General features: G+C 39.1%; 1 protein-coding gene across 4 annotated transcripts in view; it reads left to right on the top strand.

The window, feature by feature from the left end:
- DCP2 (decapping mRNA 2) overlaps positions 1-20,382 on the top strand; it is a 61,737-nt gene that overhangs the window by 26,770 nt on the left and 14,585 nt on the right. For 2 of the 4 annotated variants that reach the window (XM_013995033.3, XM_003123832.6), the window contains exons 5-8: positions 15,738-15,890; positions 16,011-16,123; positions 16,222-16,329; positions 18,552-18,690. In XM_013995033.3, the coding sequence (XP_013850487.1) occupies positions 15,738-15,890; positions 16,011-16,123; positions 16,222-16,329; positions 18,552-18,690 (513 nt within the window). Of the gene's footprint in view, positions 1-15,737; positions 15,891-16,010; positions 16,124-16,221; positions 16,330-18,551; positions 19,554-20,382 lie in introns of all 4 variants that reach the window. The other 2 variants (XR_014838524.1, XR_014838523.1) reach the window with 2 other exon arrangements.

Below are 20,382 nucleotides of genomic sequence, written 5' to 3'. Positions count from 1 at the left end.
TGGTCAATTTGATTAATACGAGTCTTGGGGTGTTCTTCCTTGGTTTCTTTCACTCATTCAAATCCGGGAACTTAGGAAAGTTTGTGGCTATTATCTCTTCGAATATTTTTTCTGTCCTTTTCTCTCTCTCTTCTTCTGGCACCCTTAAAATACGGATGTTCATGTGTTTAACATTGTCCCAGAGTTCTTTTAGACTATCTTCATTTCTTTTCAATCTTTCTTATCTTTTCTGTTCTGCATCCATAATTTCCACTAATCTGTCCTCCACCTCGCTTATTCGTTCTTCTGCCTCCTGTATTCTGCTGTTGGTTGTTTCTAATGAATTTTTTATTTCAGTTACTGTACTTTGCATCTCTGCTTAAGTTTTAAATCTTGTATTTCTTTGCTCAGTGTTTGCTGTAAATTATGTCTTTGCCTCCAGTTTATTTCCAGTGTCATCTTCAGCATTATCAGTCTAAAGTCTTTTTCCTGGAGCCTGATAATCTCCAGGTCACTTAGGTGTTTTTCTTGGGTTTTTTTATTGTTCTCTTATCTGAGTTATAGTTCCCAGCCTTTTCGTTTTTATAAGTTTTTGGTGTGGTCTCCTTTTTGCAGACGATAGAGTTGTAGCCTTTCTTACTTTTGATGTCTGCCCCCCCTTGTGGCCGAAGTTGGTTCCAGGGCTTACTGTAGGCTTCCTGATGGGAGGGACTGGTACCTGCCCACTGGTAGGTGGGGCTTTATTCCTATGCATCTGTTGGGTGGGGCTTTGTCTCTGGGTGAGATTAGAGGCGGCTGTGTACTTGGGAGGGTCTTTAGGCAGCCTGTTTACTGATAGGTGGGGCTGTGACCCACCCGGATTTTTGTTTGGCCTGGGGCTTCTCAGCGCTGATGGGTTGGGCCAGATTTTCCCAAAATGGCCACCTCTAGAGGAACACTTGCTGATGGATATTCCCGAGACCTTTGCCTACAATGTCTTTCTCCCAGGACAAGCCACAGTTACCACCTCTTTTCCCAGAAGATCCTTCAAGAACTGCAGTCAGGTCCAACCCAGATTCCTATGGAGTCTCTGTTTTGCCCTGGGACCCAATGCACATGAAAGCCTGTGTGTGCCTTTCAAGAATGGGGTTTCCTTTTATCCCAGTCCCATGGAGCTCCTGCACACAAGCCCCACTGGCTGTCAATGCAGACGCTCCAGGCACTCTTTCTCCCAATGCCAGATCTCCAGGTGTGGGGACCTGATGTGGGGCTCAGAAATCTCACTCCTCTAGGTGAGCCTCTGCGATATAGTTACTTTCTAGTCTGTGGGCTTCCCACCTGGGAGGTGTGGGGTTGCTTATATCTCATAGTCACCCCTCCTACATCTTGATGGGGCCTCCTCTTTGTCCTATGGAGTAGGATATCTTTTTGAAAGTTTCCAGTCCATTTGGTTGAAAGTTCCAGTCCATTTGGTTGAAGCATTTGGTTGTAATTCTGTTGTTTTTATGAGAGAAGGTGAGCTCCAGTCCTTCTTTTCTGCCATCTTAATCCTGTCTCTCGTCTGTATGATTTTTTTTCTATTTCATAGCTGTCCCATCTGGCATTCTGTCACATTGATTTTCCCTGTCTTTAGGCCTGACGAAGCCCACAATATTCTTTCTCTGGTTTTTATCGTCTCAGTTCTCAGTTTCTACCTTATACCCTTCATTCTTAGTAAATCACTAGTTAGTTATTTGCTGTGGAAAAAAACTAGTAGTGGTTATTTACTTTGGAGTAAGATTTTAAAAATAATTGAAAATGCTGCATTTTAATTGAGTACGGAATAACTTATCTAGGCAGGTATTTGCAGTAGCTTATAGACCCAGCCTTTATGTACCAGAAAGTAAAGGTTAATGCCTGCCTTTTAAAATCGCAGGCTATTTAGGGAGCAGATAAGGATTTGTCACATCTTTGAAGAGCTTTCTCTTTCTTTCTGCAGATGGCAGGAGATGAAATGAAGTAGTGTCTTCAAATTTTGAAGTCTTGCTTATAAGGAAGGCCAAAATGAGAACCATAGCATCCTTTTTAGAGGAATTGATCTGTAAATCTTACAAATGGAGTTAGACTATTCCTACAACAGTGAGATAGGTTCGAGATAGTACATTAACTGGAGTAATAGAAATTTAGGCTAAAATGGGTGAAATCAGTGATCTCTGTAATTGGATCTTCTTGGAGGAATCAAATACCTAACCTTGGAAAACCTGAAGAAGTACTCTAGACTCGGGATCTGTCTGCTTCTACCACTGAAACCCTCCCTTTGATGAGTTTTATACACTGTATTGTAAAGAGTTAGGATGGTACAGAAGTAAGGCATTTGGGTAGGAGACAGAGGAAGTTAACCTGTGAACTGAGACAGTTTTCACTTTGGTTTATTTGTTTGGTCTCTTCTCTGGGACACTAAGATAAAATGTCCTATCTAGGTGGTGCTAGTGTATCAGTAATAATAGTGGATCACCATGATTTGTAAGTAAATAAAATTTTTTAGGGTATGGGAGTGGAAGAATGGATTGTGGATATATAGGATCTAAAGAGAATCCTGTAGGAAGAGATACCACCATTATGGCAGGTGCTTATCTCCACTTCACAACTGGGGCACTGAAATAGCTCACCATCTCACAGTAAGCAGCAAAACAGGGTTGCCAATTTATAGGGCTATTTATAGGGTTCTGAAGTTCATGTTCTTTCTTGACTGCTTTATAGGCAGTCAAGGGATATTTGTAAATGGGTATTTCTAAGCACATGTACACAGATGATAACAGAAGGAATTTGTAATTTTTAAGTATTTTCTAATAGCATTTACCTATCTGGACTTGTATGAGTTTTGTTTTGTTTTTTTTTTTTCTGTTTCAAGAGTTTTTGTCTTGCTCTGAGGAAAGCACAGAACCATAGTCCTTTAATTTTAGGAGAAAATGTTCCCTTTGCTAATAATAATTAATCCTGACTTCTAACCTTTTTGATCTAAATAATAGCCTCTTTCAGCTGATAAAGGAACTTATCAGTAAAGACTTTAATTTCTGAAATTTTGGTGTTAGAACTTTAAAAGCCAAGCCTTTTACTTTTATTCTTGATTTTTAAGTGAATACTTTTGTCTTAAAGAATAGAGTTTGGGGACTAAGGTGGAGCATTGTTGTGGTAGTCTACTCAGGCCTCTCCTAACCAGATACCACAGACAGATGGCTTAAACAATGGAAATTTGTTTTCTACTGCTCTGGAGGCTGGCAAGTCACAGGTCAAAGCTGCCTGCTGATTGGGTTCCTGGTGAGGACTTTGATCCTGGCTTGCATTTGGCTGCCTTTTCCCTGTGTGCTCATGCGGCCTTTCTTGGGTGCCTGTGTGAGGGCAGAAAGCACTAGTTCCTCCTCTTCTTACAAGGGTACGAGCCCTTTTGGATTTGAGTCCTATCCATGTGACCTCATTTAACCTTTATCCTCCATACAGGCCTTATCTCCAGGTACAGTCGCATTTGGGGTTAGGACTTCAACAGATGAATTTTGGAGAGCCAGTCCATAGTAGTTGCCATTTTTGAGTGATATTCAACTAGCAGTTCTAGAGTTGTAGTACATCCTTCTGCCACTTGGTGGTGCTGCAGTATAACAGGAGCAGCACTGAGGAGGTGGAAAACCACCAGTGTTGTCTTAGTTAAAACCAAGTTGTTAGTCTGTTTATAGAAGTTTATGTAAATATCACATTATTCCTTTTAATTTTCACTTGTCTTAACATACATGGAAAGGTTTTTGTCCTAGTTTTTTAGCTGACATTAGTTAGACTTAGGCTAATGTCTTAAGTACTTTTTCCCTTGATTTTGTTACGCAGATGTTCCATGAGTGCTTACCTTTATTTTACGTTACTTGGTAATATTTTATTATTTATTTTTTACTTATTTTTGTCCTTTTTTTTGTGTGTGTGTGTCTTTTTAGGGCCACACCCACGGGGCATATGGAGCTTCCCAGGCTAAGGGTTGAATCGGAGCTGTAGCTGCTGACCTACACCACAGCCACAGCAATGCCGGGTCGGAGCCGTGTCTGCGACCTACACCACAGCTCATGGCAACGCCGGATCCTTAACCCACTGAGCAAGGCCAGGAATGGAACCTTTGTCCTCATGGATACTAGTCAGATTTATTCACCAATGAGCCACAACGGGAACTCCAGTAGCATTTTAATTTGACTATTAGAACATTCTAGTTTGGTTTATTATGATATTAGTATTATTATATTACTGTAGATAGCTGTGTAAAGTTATTTTGTTATGTTCTAGCAGGGTTTGACATGTCCTATAAGGGCTCTGTATGTGGACTGACCTAAAAGAAGCAGTGGCAAGCAGGCTTCTCAGAACGTTTGAATAATTGTCAATAGAAAGCTAAGGGCCATCTCAATTGGCCATTTCCAGTCTTAGACTTTTTGGCTCACTTTTGTTAATTGGGTAAAGTTTTTATCACTATTATTCAGTGAAGTAGATTGAGGACAGATGTAAAAAATGTTTTCTAGATATTGTTGAAAGGATAAATTAGGATAACCTTAGTATATTTTTGTTATTAGTTGTGATGAAATACCAGCTGTTTTTGAGAAAATAATTATTTTCAAGATTTCATATTGTTGCTTATTTTCTGGCAAAACACTTTATTGTAATGAAGCTTACTTTTTTTTTTTTTTTTTTTTTTGTCTTTTTGCTATTTCTTGGGCCGCTCCCACAGCATATGGAGGTTCCCAGGCTAGGGGTCCAATCGGAGCTGTAGCTGCCGGCCTACGCCAGAGCCACAGCAACGCGGGATCTGAGCCACGTCTGCAACCTACACCACAACTCATGGCAACGCCGGATCGTTAACCCACTGAGCAAGGGCAGGGATCGAACCCGCAACCTCATGGTTCCTAGTCGGATTCGTTAACCACTGCGCCACCACGGGAACTCCTGAAGCTTACTTTAATATGCATTTATGTGATTTAATCTTGGTAAAATTTATTCATAGAACTGTTGGTTGATTTATCCTACCTCTTCTTGTAGATTTATAGGACATAGCTTTTAGGCAGAGAATTAAATTGCCTTTCTGTGCTGGTGTTCTTTGAGTAGCACAGTTTTAAATCTTACATAAAGATATTTATCTGATATCATTTGAGAAGTTAGTCCTATTCCATGTGCCAGGAACGTTAACTATGTATTCTAATAGAGGAATGGATTTTGATACATAGAAGGTATGGTACTAACATTTTAATACTTGTTTGTACATGTAAGTGAGCTATTAAAACTGTTGCCTAGTAAGTATAGGATGAGAGTGAATACCTAATTGTAGAGGTGAATCAGTCGTTTTCTTCTTGAGAGTTGGGTGATCTGTTACTTTATTATGTTTACGAAGTTTGGTTGCTTTAATGCTGATGAACTCATGTTGTATCACTTTATCTCACATAATTTTCATCAGTTGTAGCCATTTCCAGCGCTCTGAACTTTTTCTTCTTGTCTATCTAGCAAACTTCTATTCATCTTTAAAATCCTAGCTAAGTGTATTCAGCAGAATACACTGCTGTCCATGTCAGCCTTCCAAAGGTGACCACCCAGGCTCACAGCTCACCTATACCAAGGCTGAGTTAGGCCCCTTGATTCTGTACTCCCATTGCACCCACCTGCCTTTTGGCACTTACATAATTTTGAAATTATTTTTTCTTTTAGATGGAGCTCCTTAAAAAGCAGTCCTTGCTTTATTCATTTCTGAAGTCAGTGCCTAGGATAATACCTGCCACTTATTAAGCATACAGTACATATTTGAATGCACTAGAAAGAACTAAACAATAGTTACATGTGACTTTAAAATTGTGTTAATATTGAGATAATTTCAAGTATACAGAAAAATAGTAAGAATAATATAAAGAATAGATTTGCCTGTTAATATTTTACCATGTTTGCCTTATAATTTTGATATATATATATAGTTTTTATTATTATTGCTAATTAATTTAGGAGAAAATTGCAGACATAATGCCCCTTAACCCCTAATTAGTTCTGCTGTAAATTTTAAGAACTTGGAAGTTCTCTTATATTATTACAGTGTAATTACAAAGTCAGGAATGTGACATTGATAGGTTCCTTTATCTAACAGATGGTTCATATTTATATTTACTAGTTGGTACATTACGGTCTTTTCCTGCAGCTTCTACTTCTTCCCCCATCTAGGATCCTATCCAGGTTCATGCACTGATTTGCATTTAATTGTTGTGTCTTCAGTCTTTAATCTGAAAGTCTTTCAGTCCTTAAGTACTTATTTTATTATGAGCATGTATTCAGTTAGATTCTTTTTTGTAACACAAAGGTAGTGGGCTCTGCTCATAAGGTAGTTAGATTGTACATTTTATTTTTAGCATAGCTTCCAATTTTTATATGTGACTGATATATATATATATATATGTATGTGTGTGTGTATACTAAGTTCTGATTAGAAGGTTTTCAAAGCAGGGAGCTAAAGGGAATAAGTGTAAAAATAGAATTAAGAATCATATAAAATTACTATCTTCCCTGTTTTTCGCTGCACCTATGGTGTATGGAAATTCCTGGGCCAGGGATTGAATCTGAGCTGCATCTGAGACCTACGCCACAGCAGCAGGAACGCCAGATCCTTAACTCACTGTGCTGGGCCAGAGATCAAACCAGCTGCACAGAGACAAGCCAGATTATTAACCCACTGCACCACAGCAGGAACTCCTAAAAATTATTAAAAAAATTTTTTTTGTTGGAGGGTAAGAACATAAAATACACTAATCTTAATAGATTATTCATTTTTTATATACATATATGCCTGTGAAACCACCACGTAGATCAGAGGATGTTTCCAACACCTCAGAAGATTCTTTTCTGCTCCTTCTTAATTGGTGCCTACTTTTTTTCCCACATTTCCTGGAAAAAAACACTATTTTAATTTAATATCACCATTGATTGGTTTTGCTTGTTCTTGAGCTTAATATAATTAGGATTTTGAGGTAGGTGTTCGTTGTGTTTTGTGTCTTGGTTCAGTATAATGCCGGTGAGATTAATCTTGCATATTTTAGCACTTGTTCCTTTTTAATTGCTCTTCATAGTGTTCCACCATACAAGCATACCACAGTTCTCTATCTATTCTCTTATGCATTGCATTGTATGTAATTTTGGGCTTTTAAGATTAAAATTGCTGTAAATATTCTTGGACATATTGTTTGAGGAAAATAAACTTTCATTTCTCTAGTAGTGGAACTACTGAGTCACAGGAAAGTTGCATATCTACCACTAGGGGTTTTCTAGGTGGTTGAACCAATTTATATTCCTTCCACCTACATATGAGTGTTCTAGTTTTCCTGGCCTATACATAAAATTACCAGTTAAAGATATTTAGGAGTTCCCCTTGTGGCGCAGTGGTTAGCAAATCTGACTAGGAACCATGAGGTTCTGGGTTTGATCCCTGGCCTTGCTCAGTGGGTTAAGGATCTGGTGTTGCTGTGAACTTATGGTGTAGGTCACAGACATGGCTTGGATCCTGCTAGGCTGTGGCATAGGCCAGCAGCTATAGCGCTAATTTGTCCCCTAGCCGGGGAACTTCCATAAGCCACAGGTGTGGCCCTAAAAAGACAAAAAACAAAACAAACAAGAAAAAAGACAAATAGGTCAGTGGAGCAGAATTGAGATCCCAGAAATAAAACCTTGCATGTATGGTCAACTGATATTTGAAGAGGGAGCCTAGAAAACTCAATGAGGAAAAGAAAGTCTCCAATAAATGGTGCTGGAGGAGTTCCAGTTATGGCCCAGTGGGTTAAGGACCTGACATTGTCTCTGTGAGGCTGTAGGTTCGACCCCTGGCTTTGCTCAGTGGGTTAAGTATCTAGCAATGCAGTAATCTACAGCATAGGTCACAGCTGTGGCCAGGATCTAGTCTTGCAGTGGCTGTGGTATAGGCCTCAGCTGCAGCTTGATTTGACCCCAGCTCAGGAACTGCCGTATGACAGAGGTACAGCTGTTGTTGTTGTTTTTTTTTTAAATGGTGCTGGAGAAATTGGATATTCGCATGTAAAAGAACAAAACTAGATCCCTATCTTAAACCACTCACAGAAATTCACTTGAAGTGGATTAAAAACTTAAATATAAGATCTGAAACCATAAACTTCCTATAAGACAAGAGGAAAAACGCTCCTTGACATGGATCTTGGTAATGACTTTTTGAATATAACATCAAACGCACAAGTATCAAAGTAAAAATAAACAAGTGGGACCACATCAAGCCAAAGGCTTTTGTACAGAGAAAGAAACAGTCAACAAAGTGGAGAGACAGCCTATGGAATGGGAGAAAGTACTTACATACCATGTATTGAATAAGAGGTTAATATCCACAATGTACCAGAGTTTCCGTTATGGCACAGCAGAAACAAATCCGACTAGGAACCATGAGGTTGTGGATTCAATCCCTGGCCTCGCTCAGTGGGTTAAGGATCTGGCGTTGCTGTGACTGTGGTGTAGGCCAGCAGCTGTGGCTCTGATTTGATCCCTAGCCCTGGAACCTCCATATGTCGTGGCTGCAGCCCTAAAAAGGAAAAAAAAAAAAAAAAAAAAATCCAAAATGTACAAAGAACCCATGCAACTCAATAACAAATAATTCAGTTAAACAATGAGCAAAAGACCTGGATATACATTTTCCCAAAGAAGATAAAGGAATGGCTCTACCTCATAATTGGTATGTGAAAAGATACTAAGTAATTAAGCAGATTCAAATCAAAATCACAATGAACTATTCCTCATACCTGTTAGTATGGCCACCTTCAAAAAAACAGAAGAATGTGGAGAAAAGGGGTCCCTTGTACACGGTTGGTAGGATTGTACACTGGTACAGAAAACTATATGGATGATCCCCCAAAAATTAAAAATAGAAATACCATATGATCCAGCAGTTCCACTCCTGAGCATGTATGTGAAGAAAACAAAAACACTAATTCAAAAAGGTCCATTCACGTTAATGTTGATAGCATTATTATTTATAATAGCCAAGACCTGGAAACTACCTAAGTGTTTATCAATGGATGAATGGATAAAGAAGACATGTACACACACACACACACACACACACACACACGTATACATACACACAGAAAGGCATACATTCAGCTGTTAGGAAAAAAAGGCATACATTCAGCTGTTAGAAAAAGAATCCTGCCATTTGCACTGTGGATGGACATTGAAGGCGTTATGCAAAGTGAAATAAGACAAAAACAGATTTTGTACAGTCTCACATGTGGACTCTGGAACAAACAAAACTCATAGGAGAGATCAGATTTGTGGTCACCAGAGGACATGTGTATGTAGGAAGGTAGTCTGAAAGCACAAGCTGACTTAGAAGCTAAATAAGTGCTAGGGATACAACATGACTGTAGTTAACACTGTGATATAATAGATATAAAAGTTGTTGAGAGAGAAGATCCTAAGAGTTCTCATTACCAGGAACCCCTTTTAAAACTTTATATTTTATCTATATGAGGACGAATGCTAGCTAAAACTTGGAGTAATCATTTCACTGTGTATGTTGTTGAACCATTATAGTGTAGCCCTTAAACTTATGCAGTGATGTATGTCAATTACATCTAAGTAAAACTGGGAAGAATTTTATGGTTATTTCTCAGTATATACAAGAAATCATTATGTTGTACACCTGAAGCTAATATAATGTTGTATATTAATGACACCTCAGTTTTTAAAAATTTTAGCTGTTGATAATGTAATGGTCTATCATTCTGCTTCACATTTACATGTTCATGAAGGTTAATGATGTTAATCATATTGTCATATTCTTATTGGCCATTTGAATATCTTCTTATTAAGTACCTACTTACAATTTTTGTCTTTTTTTATTTTTATTTTTTTTTGTCTTTTTGCCTTTTCCTGAGCCACTCCCACGGCACATGGAGGTTCCCAGGCCAGGGGTCCAGTCGGAGCTGTAGCTACCGGCCTACGCCAGAGCCACAGCAATGCAGGATCCAAGCCGTGTCCGCGACCCACACCACAGCTCACAGCAACACCAGATCCTTAACCCACTGAGCAAGGCCAGGGACTGAACCTGCAACCTCATGGTTCCTAGTCGGATTCACTAACCACTGTGCCACGATGGGAACTCCTTTTGTCTTTTTTTTTAAGAGCTGCATCTGCAGCATATGGAAGTTCCCAGGCTTCAGGGGTCGAATTGGAGCTATAGCTGCCGGCCTACACCACAGCCACAGCAGTGCCAGATTCAAGCCACATCTGCAACCTACACCACAGCTCATGGCAACACTAGATCCTTAACCCAAACTGAGCTGGATGGGGGATCGAACCCAAGTCCTCGTGGATACTAGTCGGGTTTGTTACCTCTGAGCCACAACAGGAATGCCCTACTCACATTTTATCCATTATTTTAAATTGGCTTGCTTGTCTTGTTGATATATAGAACTTTTTAATATATTCTGGATTTGTTTTTTGTTTTTTCTTGTTTTTGTTTTGTTTTGTTTTGTTTTGCTTTTTAGGGCCGAATCTTTGGCACATGGAGGTTCCCAGGCTGGGAGCCTAATCACTGGAACTACAGCTGCCAGCCTTCACCACAGCCACAGCGGCACCAGATCTAAGCTGTGTCTGTGACCTATACCAACTCATGGCATCACCAGATCCTTAACCACTGAGTGAGGCTAGGGATCGAACCCCCAACCTCATGGTTCCTAGTCAGATTTGTTTCCTCTGCGCCCCTATGGGAACTCCTAATATATTCTGGATTTGTGTATGTTATGAATGTCTTCTGGTTTCTGTCTTCCCTTTTGAACTTCTTAGTAGAAACTTTGATGAAGAGAAACAATTTTATGTCACTGATAGGTAAACTTTTAGAAAAACCAAATTGTTTCACTTATAAATGTAGTATCTGTCCTAGAGGCAGCTAGCAGCAGAATACAGGAGGCAGAAGAATGAATAAGCAAGGTGGAGGACAGATTAGTGGAAATTATGGATGCAGAACAGAAAAGAGAAAAAAGACTGAAAACAAATGAAGAGAGTCTCAGAGAACTCTGGCACAATGTGAAACGCACCAACATCCGTATTATAAGGGTGCCAGAAGGAGAAGAGAGAGAGAAGGGGGACAGAAAAAATATTCTAAGAGATAACAGCTGAAAACGTCCCTAACATGGGAAAGGAACCACTCACTCAAATCCAGGAAGCACAACAAGTACCATATAAAATAAACCCAAGGAGGAACACCCCGAGACACATATTAATCAAACTGACCAAAATTAAAGACATAGAGAAAATCTTGAAAGCAGCTAGGGAAAAGAAACAAATAACATACAAGGGAACCCCAGTAAGGTTATTGGCAGATTTTTCAGCTGAAACTCTGCAGGCCAGAAGGGAGTGGCATGATATACTTCATGTGATGAAAGGAAAAAACCTCCCACCAAGATTACTTTACCCAGCAAGGCTCTCATTCAGATTCGAAGGAGAAATCAAAACCTTCCCAGATAAGCAAAAACTGAGAGAATTCAGCAACACTAAACCAGCCTTACAACAAATACTAAAGGAACTTCTCTAGGCAGAAAAGAACAAGAGAAGAAGGAAAGAAAAAAGCAACAAAAACAAATCCAAAGCAATTAATAAAATGGCAATAAGAACATAAATATAAATAACTAACTTAAATGTTAAGGGACTAAACGCCCCAACCAAAAGACATAGACTGGCTGAATGGATACAAAAACAAGATCCATATATATGCTGCCTTCAAGAGACCCACTTCACTTCTAGGGACACGTACAAATTGAAAGTGAGAGGATGGAAGACAATATTTCATTCAAACGGGGATCAAAAGAAAGCTGGAGTAGCAATACTCATATCAGACAAAATGGACTTTAAAATGAAGAATGTTTGAAGGGACAAAGAAGGTCAGTACATAATGATCAAAGGATCAATCCAAGAAGAAGATACAACAATTTTAAATATCTACGCACCCAACATAGATTCACCACAATATATAAGGCAACTGCCAACAACCTTAAAAGGAAAAATCAACAATAACACAATAATAGTGGGAGACTTTAACACCTCACTTATGGCAATGGACAGATCAACCAGACAGAAAATCAATAAGGAAACACAGGCCCTGAATGGTGCATTAAACCAGATGGACTTAATAGACATTTACAGGACCTTCCATCCAAAAGCAACAGAATACACATTCTTCTCAAGTGCATATGGAACATTCTCTAAGATTGATCACATCCTGGGCTACAAATCCAACCTCAGTAACTTTAAGAAAATTGAAATCATATCAAGCATCTTTTCCGACCACAACACTATACGACTGGAAATCAACAAGAAAAAAATCTGCAAAAAAAGCACAAACACATGGAGACTCAACAACATGCTACTAAACAACCAATGGATCCCTGAAGAAATCAAAGAAGAAATTAAAAAATACCTAGAAGCAACTGACAACAAAGATACGACATTCCAAAACCCATGGGATGCAGCAAAAGCCATTCTAAGAGGAAAGTTTATAGTAATACAAGCTCACCCCAGGAAACAAGAAAAAGCTCAAATAAAAAAAAAAAAAATTTAGGTTCTGTCAAGAGTGCTTCATAATAAAGCCATTTTAAGCTGTGTCTCAAGCAGTATAGTCAGACCTTAGCTTCAAAGAAAAGCAAAACCAGTATCCGGACTTTAGTTCCAGTGGGAACATTTAGCTAGCATATATGCATTGTGAAATAAATCCACAAGACTGATGGTTTATTTACATTGTCTTGTGTATATAAATGTTAAGTTTTGGGGAAATGGAAAACTACAAAAACTCTGAGCATTCAGAATTAATTCTGGAAAAAGAATATAGTTTTGGTATAGAACTAAACTTTTTGTATATATAACATATATGTATTTTTGTATCTGGTCTATCATTTCTAGAAGTAGGGAGTACAAGTAATGTCTCTTTTTTTCTATATACGATAGAGCAATTTTCAAGTTAATTATATTCACCTAGTTCCTAAAATTAGGAATAAAGGTAACTTCACTTGACAAGACGCAGAGTGATTTCTAGCCACTGAGAATCCATAGCCTGTTTGCTTTGGTGGTGAGGTGGAGAAGGACTTTGTCACAGAATACAAATGTTAGTGAAGGAGAATCTTAAGGCTAGAAAAGGCCAGTGTTTTTTGTCTGTTTGTTTGTATTTAATGTTAGGCAGAAGCCCAGGATTTTATTTTTGTTTTTTTAAATGTGTTTTTGCTTTTTAGGGCTGCACCTGTGGTATATGGAGGTTCCCAGGCTTGGGGTTGAATTGAACTGCAGCTGGTGGCCTGCACCACAGCCACAGTAATGCCAGACCCGAGCCGCGTCTGCAGCCTACACCAAAGCTCACGACAATGCTGAATCTTTAACCCACTGAGCAAGGCCAGGGATTGAACCGGCATCTTCCTGTATACTGAGGAACGAACCTCCGTTGGGTTCGTTTCCCTGAGCCACAATGGGACCTCCCAGAAGCCCAGGATTTTAATCAAATTAAGCATGGCTTCTGTGGTTGAAGGAAAAGGTTTTGTTTTGTTTTGTTTTTTGTCTTTTTGCTATTTCTTTGGGCCGCTCCTGCGGCATATGGAGGTTCCCAGGCTAGGGGTTGAATCGGAGCTGTAGCCACTGGCCTACGCCAGAGCCACAGCAACTCGGGATCCGAGCCACGTCTGCAACCTACACCACAGCTCGCGGCAACGCCAGATCGTTAACCCACTGAGCAAGGGCAGGGACCGAACCCGCAACCTCATGGTTCCTAGTCGGATTCGTTAACCACTGCGCCATGACGGGAACTCCAGGAAAAGGTTTTGTTTAGCTGTAACTTTATTCCTGAGATTTATGTTCTCCCAGTTCCTCCTCCTGCAGTCCTGAGGCACTACTGAATGAAGGCATTTTTGGAACCATTAATCCGGTTAGTTCACTAGTTTTCATTTCTTTTGCATTTACACTCTCCCCATCACGTGAGCACACATGCACAGATGTGATGTACTCGAGATCTGTCCGTTTAAATATTAGTATTGGAGGAGTTCCCGTCATGGCTCAGTGGTTAATGAATCCGACCAGGAACCATGAGGTTTCGGGTTTGATCCCTGGCCTTGTTCAGTGGGTCAAGGATCTGGCGTTGCCGTGAGCTGTGGTGTAGATTGTAGACGTGGTTCGGATCTCGCGTTGCTGTGGCTGTGGTGTAGGCCGGTGGCTATGGCTCCAATTCGAACCCTAGCCTGGGAACCTCCATGTGCCGCAGGAGTGGCCCTATAAAAGGCAGAAAGGCAAAATAAATAAATAAATGAATAAATAAATATTAGTATTAATCACAGTTCACATGTTTGAAAAGTTGTTTTATTTAAGACATTTTTCATTACTGTAGCTTGGTATACATGTATATTGGTGGTTGTGAATAAAATCCATATAGAGTCCCCGGACTTCTATAGAGTGGGGCCTACTGATGTATTCTAACATCTTAAGGGCTCTGGACCAAGTTAGAGTGTGTGTTTGTGGGAGGTGTTTCTCCTTATCACCAAGTGATTTTTGGACTTTAGGTGGGTGTCCTACAGTTCAAATCAGTTCTGACATCCAGAGATAGAAAGCATCAGACTGCACAGGTTAAAAGCTCAATCCCATAAGACTATCTTCCAGTTCAGATGTCACTCACACCTCCAGGTAGCAATCTGTATTTCTGATTCCCCTCCTTGGGTTTGATTAATTTGCTAGAGTGATTCACAAAAGTCAGAGAAACATTTTCCTTAGTAGATAACCAACTTATTACAAAAGGATGTGACTCAGCAGTAGCCAGATGGAAGACAGAAACACACAGGACGGGGTGTGGAGAAAGGGAGAGGAGCTTTCCTGCTTTCTCCTAGCACACCGCTCCCCCCAAATCTGTGTGTTCACCAACCCAGAAAGTGTCCTTTTCCGTTTTTATGGGGGCTTCAGTGGTGGCACAATTAAGTAAATCATTGGCTCTTGGCAGTTGAGCTCAATCCCCTTCTCTCTCCTCCCTGGGAGGTAGGGGTGGGGAGCACTGAAAGTTCCAATGCTCTTTTTTTTTTTTTAATTTTTTTATTTTCCCACTGCCAATGCTCTTTTATTCACCTGGCAACAGCCTCTGTCCTTACTGGGCTCCAAAACCCACCTAATTAACATAACAAAAAACACTTGCTTTCCTCATTTAAGACATTCCAAGGGTTTTAGGAGCTCCTGTGTTAGAAAGAAGGACAGTGACCAAATATTTATTATTGTAAATCACCATATCACAGAACTCCCTTCATTGAATAGGTGAAGAAACTTAGGTTCAGTTATGTCAGAAGTTTCTCCATAGTGAACAGTTGAGTAGTGGCAAAGCTAGGACTACTCCCTGAAATGTTCTTTTTTTCTTTTTTCTTTTTTTGCTTTTTAGGATTGCACATGCGGCCTATGGATGTTTCCAGACAGAGCTACAGCTGTCAGCCACAGCCACAGCCATACAGCCACACAGGATCTGGGTCATGCCTGCGGCCTACATCGCAGTTCATAGCAATGCCGGATCCTTAACCCACTGAGCAAGGCCAAGGATCGAACCTATGTCCTCTTGGATACCAGTCACATTTGTTACCTCTGAGCCACAATGGGAACTCCTGAAATACTCGTTTTGCCTAGTGTTTTCATGACTTATTGCCCCGATATTTCTGAATTTTTGTCTTTGAAATAAATTTTAATGAACTGAAGACCTAATAACCAAACTTGAAATTTGTTATTTACAGGTCTTTGAAGAAACTGGTTTTGATATTAAAGATTATATCTGTAAGGATGATTACATTGAACTTCGAATCAATGACCAGCTTGCTCGTTTGTACATCATTCCAGGAATTCCAAAAGATACAAAATTTAACCCAAAAACCAGAAGAGAAATTCGGGTATGTAATTGAAAAGTGTTTCAGGTTGCAGGACAGTATCCCAGTTGAATGATGTAGGAAATTGCTTTTAGAAATTCCTTGATAATAAATAAATAAATGAATTATTTTCTTGTGTTTCAGAACATTGAGTGGTTCTCCATTGAGAAATTGCCCTGTCATAGAAATGATATGACCCCCAAATCCAAACTCGGTTTGGCACCTAACAAATTTTTTATGGCCATTCCTTTTATCAGGTATATTTGCATTTCTTGAAATACAAAACTTCATAATTCTGATAGTAAGTCTCTGTTCCTAGCCAAGTTCTAAATGTGAAATTTTACTGTTTCCATAGACCATTAAGGGACTGGCTTTCTAGAAGATTTGGAGATTCCTCAGATAGTGACAATGGATTTTCCTCAGCTGGTAGCACACCAGCTAAACCCACTGTGGAAAAACTGAGGTAAAGAAATATATACGTAGGATTTTGACTTTTGGATAGTTTTTAATGCAGTAGCATTTTGCTTCTAAAGTTTGGAGAGGTATTGGCTTTCGTTTTAGATGTACGATTTTGTTATTGATCTCAGATAATAGAAAACGTTTTTTAAAGATTTTTTTTGTGAGATAGCAAAGGTTAATTGAAGTTGGAAAAGAGCTTCAGGATGATTTTAAAATAGTATACACAAGAAGGTACAAACTTTTTAGCTGGATAGAATATGAACAGAAGAAAACAAATCTCTCTTTGTGTGTGTTTATACTCCCTTCTCATATCCTTACTTTAGAAATGATTTGAGTTTCTGAAGATGGTTGAATGGGGGATGATATATTGATACCTGTTTTTGTGTAGAGGAGATGAGGGATGCTGATATGTCATTTGTCAGAAAGATAGCAGTGCGGAGGAGACTTGGGCTGGCTGCTTTTCTCTCCCTCGCCTAGACCGTAGTATAAAGAGTGACTGTTGTGGACATGAACCACAAGAACATTTTCTTGGTTGGAACTTAATTGTATCCAGATCACAATCATAGAGTAGGCTGAATAAGTAATTTTGTTAAATGTGTGTATATTTGTAATCAACTTGCTAGAACTCTGCCTTTCTTAGGTTCAGAGAGAGTTGCTTTTTATATTTAATATAGATGTTCTGTTTTTATCCTAGAGCTTCAAAAAGTAAACAAGAGGAGTAAACCCACAGTCAATATTTTTTAAATACACAGGGAATATTGCATTTTAGTTGGATTTTATGGGGATAGGAGATTAGACTAAATATTTTGAAAGTAATTTCTGCTTCTCAGAATCTATAATTATAATCATCGAATTATGTACTACTAGACATAAGTGAAGCAGTACAGAAAAAGTAGGCGTAAATGTAGTTAAGAAAAAAATCAGTACTAAAAAGTTATGAAACAGTGACAGTGTTTGAAAAGAATTTGTGTCACTTTTCACATTTGGGAGAATATTTCCATGGTATTGTGTGATTAACTGCCCACACCTTTAGTCAGTCCTAGGTTTGGGTTCTAGAGAGTAGAATAAGGAGATAATAAAACAGCTTCTCTAACCAAGTGTCAGGTTTCTTAGGGAGGGTAGGGTCTGTTTTTAGCATATAGACTAACATCTGATGATGTGTTGGAGGAAATATCCAAATTTTGCCTAAAGAAAGAGTAGAGAGTCTGCAGTTTAATTAGAATTTTTAAAGGGGAAGGGGAATGGATTCTGAAATATTCAAAAACAATGTTATTATAACATGGATCTTGGGATTAATGACTCTAGGCTGTCTTATGCATGTGCATGATACTATAGAATATGATTTGTCTCTACTACTAACTGCTTCTGCAGTTAGATTCTTTTGAATAAGAATTTGAGACTTAGAGTTCCCGTCGTGGCGCAGTGGTTAATGAATCCGACTAAGAACCATGAGGTTGCGGGTTCGATCCCTGGCCTTGCTCAGCGGGTTAAGGATCCGGCGTTGCCATGAGCTATAGTATAGGTTGCAGATGCGGCTCGGATCCCAGGTTGCTGTGGCTCTGGCGTAGGCCGGTGGCTATAGCTCTGATTCGACCCCTAGCCTGGGAATCTCCATATGCCATGGGAGTGGCCCAAGAAATGGCAGAAAGACAAAAAAAAAAAAAAAAAAGAATTTGAAACTGGGTCTTTGTTTAATTTGCTTATCCATTGTTTTGGGCCCCTTCATTTTTGCTGTAGAATGTAGTTTAATTTTTCAGATCCTCTGGCAGCATGGATGGTGTCCATAGCTGGCCTGTGCAGGATCAAATTCCATACTTCAGCATTCTGTTGGAGAATTGAGAAGATCCACTTACATTTGTTTCCACTAAATTTATTTCTTTAATTTATGTATTACTAAATTTATTTAATTTATGACAGAATTGTTATTTTCAGATTTTTAAAAGTACAGTCACTTCTAGGAAGGAATTGGTAGGAAACTTCGGGATTAAAAGTAACATTATTAATTCATTCAAGAAATATGGAACCCTAGATACTCTGAGTGCTCGAAATAAGTGATAGGCAAAGCTGACAAGAAGCCCTGCCCTCATGGAACTTACATTCCCATGAGGGGACACAGACAATAAAGAAGATAAAACTTAGAGTCTGTACGATAAACTCTCAAGGTGTTGTTAGAAGTGTGAATAAAAATTTTCTGATCTGATTTTTGCTTTTTAAATCCTGGTATAGTCGAACCAAATACCGCCACAGTCAGCAGTTATTTCCAGAAGGTTCTCCTGGTGACCAGTGGGTAAAGCACAGGCAACCGCTGCAGCAAAAACCATATAATAATAATCATTCTGAAATGTCTGACCTTTTAAAAGTAAAGGTGAGTGATAAAGATTTTCATAACTTTGGCATTTGTTTTTGAAATGTATCTGAATTGAGGGATGAACAGTTACAGAGCTCTGAATTGTTAATCAAAGGCTCCTGTGTTTCTGACTTGTTATGTAAAGCAGGACTGAGACTCCTTAACCTTTACAGCTTTTTAGGTTTACAGTATAAACCCAGTTTAGTAATAAGTAGGAATTAACATCAGATTTTGCTGTGAATGCTACCAGTGGAAGGTTCATTACTGTGTTTTATTCTGATATAATGATTACATCTAGTTTATTCTAAGTGGATATGTTGGTGGTTTTCACTCTGGGGCTTTTACAAATAATGATGCTATGAGTATTTCTCTACATGTCTTTTGAAAAATATGCACAGTTCTTTTGTGTATATAGAATTGTTGGAGCATTGGATATGCTTGTGTTCTTGAGTATATACTGAAAACAGTATTCTCAAATAATTCATATCTCCAGCAAAATATATGAGAGTTCCATAAGGATTGTTCCACATCCTTACTACCTTGGTATTACCTGTTTTTATTATTTTAGTCATCTATTTTGATGTCACTCTTGCTTTTTATTTTCATTCTTTAAAACATATACTAGATTCATCAAAATTAAAAACTTTTGCTAACACAATATTGTACATCAACTATACTTCAATAAAGTAAAATAAAAAAAACACCTTGTGCATCAGAGGTCATTATGAAAAGAGTCAAAAGAGGAGTTGCCATCATGGATCAGTGGAAGTGAATCTGACTAGCATCCATGAGGATGCAGGTTCTATCCCTGGCCTTGTTCAGTGGCTTAAGGATCCAGTGTGCTGTGGTGTAGGTCGTAGATGCAGCTTGGATCTGGCATTGCTGAGGCTTTGGTATAGGCCAGCAGCTGTAGCTCTGATTCGACTCCTAGCCTGGGAACCTCCACATGTTGTGGGTGCAGCCCTTAAAAAAAAAAAAAGAGGGAGCGAACCCATGGAATGGAAGAATTTGCAAATCTGATGGAATAATATCCAATATATATGGAGAACTACAGCTTAACAACAACAATTTTTTTTTTTGGCCTTTTTATGGTCTCACCTATGACAAATGGAGGTTCCCAGGCCAGGGGTCCAATCGGAACTCCTAGACTTTTCTTTAAAGAGGATATGCAAATGGCCACTAATCACTGAAAAGAGACTCAACATCATTAGTAAAATGTAAATCAAAACCACAGTGGGTTGCTACCTAATATCTACTAGGTATAAACTAATAAAAATTAATCAAAAATGAAAAATAAGTGTTGATAGGAATGTAGAAAAATTGGAAAATTGGAAACCTTGTGCATTGCAGGTACAAATGTAAAACGGTACAGCTGCCATGGAAAACAGTTTAGTGGTTCCTCAAAAAGTTAAACATAGAATTTTCACATAACCCAGCTTAACAGCTTTTAGGTACATCAAAAGCAGGAGTTCCTGTTGTGGTGCATTGGAAACGAATCTGACTAGGAACCATGAGACTGCGGGTTCCACCCCTGGCCTTGCTCAGTGGGTTAAGGATCCGGCATTGCCATGAGCTGTGGTGTAGGTCAAAGATGTGGCTTGGATCTGGCATTGCTGTGGCTTTAGTGTAGGCTGGCAGCTGTAGCTCCAATTAGATCCCCAGGCTGGGAACCTCCATATGCTGCTGGTGCAGCCCTAAAGAGACAAAAGA

This window comes from Sus scrofa, chromosome 2 (genome assembly GCF_054392235.1).
Source record: "Sus scrofa isolate SSC_HxYL_T2T_F1_AM1 chromosome 2, Sscrofa_HxYL_maternal_Yorkshire_Landrace_v2.0, whole genome shotgun sequence".
In the NCBI taxonomy this organism is placed as follows: domain Eukaryota; kingdom Metazoa; phylum Chordata; class Mammalia; order Artiodactyla; family Suidae; genus Sus; species Sus scrofa.
This window is presented reverse-complemented; position numbering and strand designations above follow the sequence as displayed.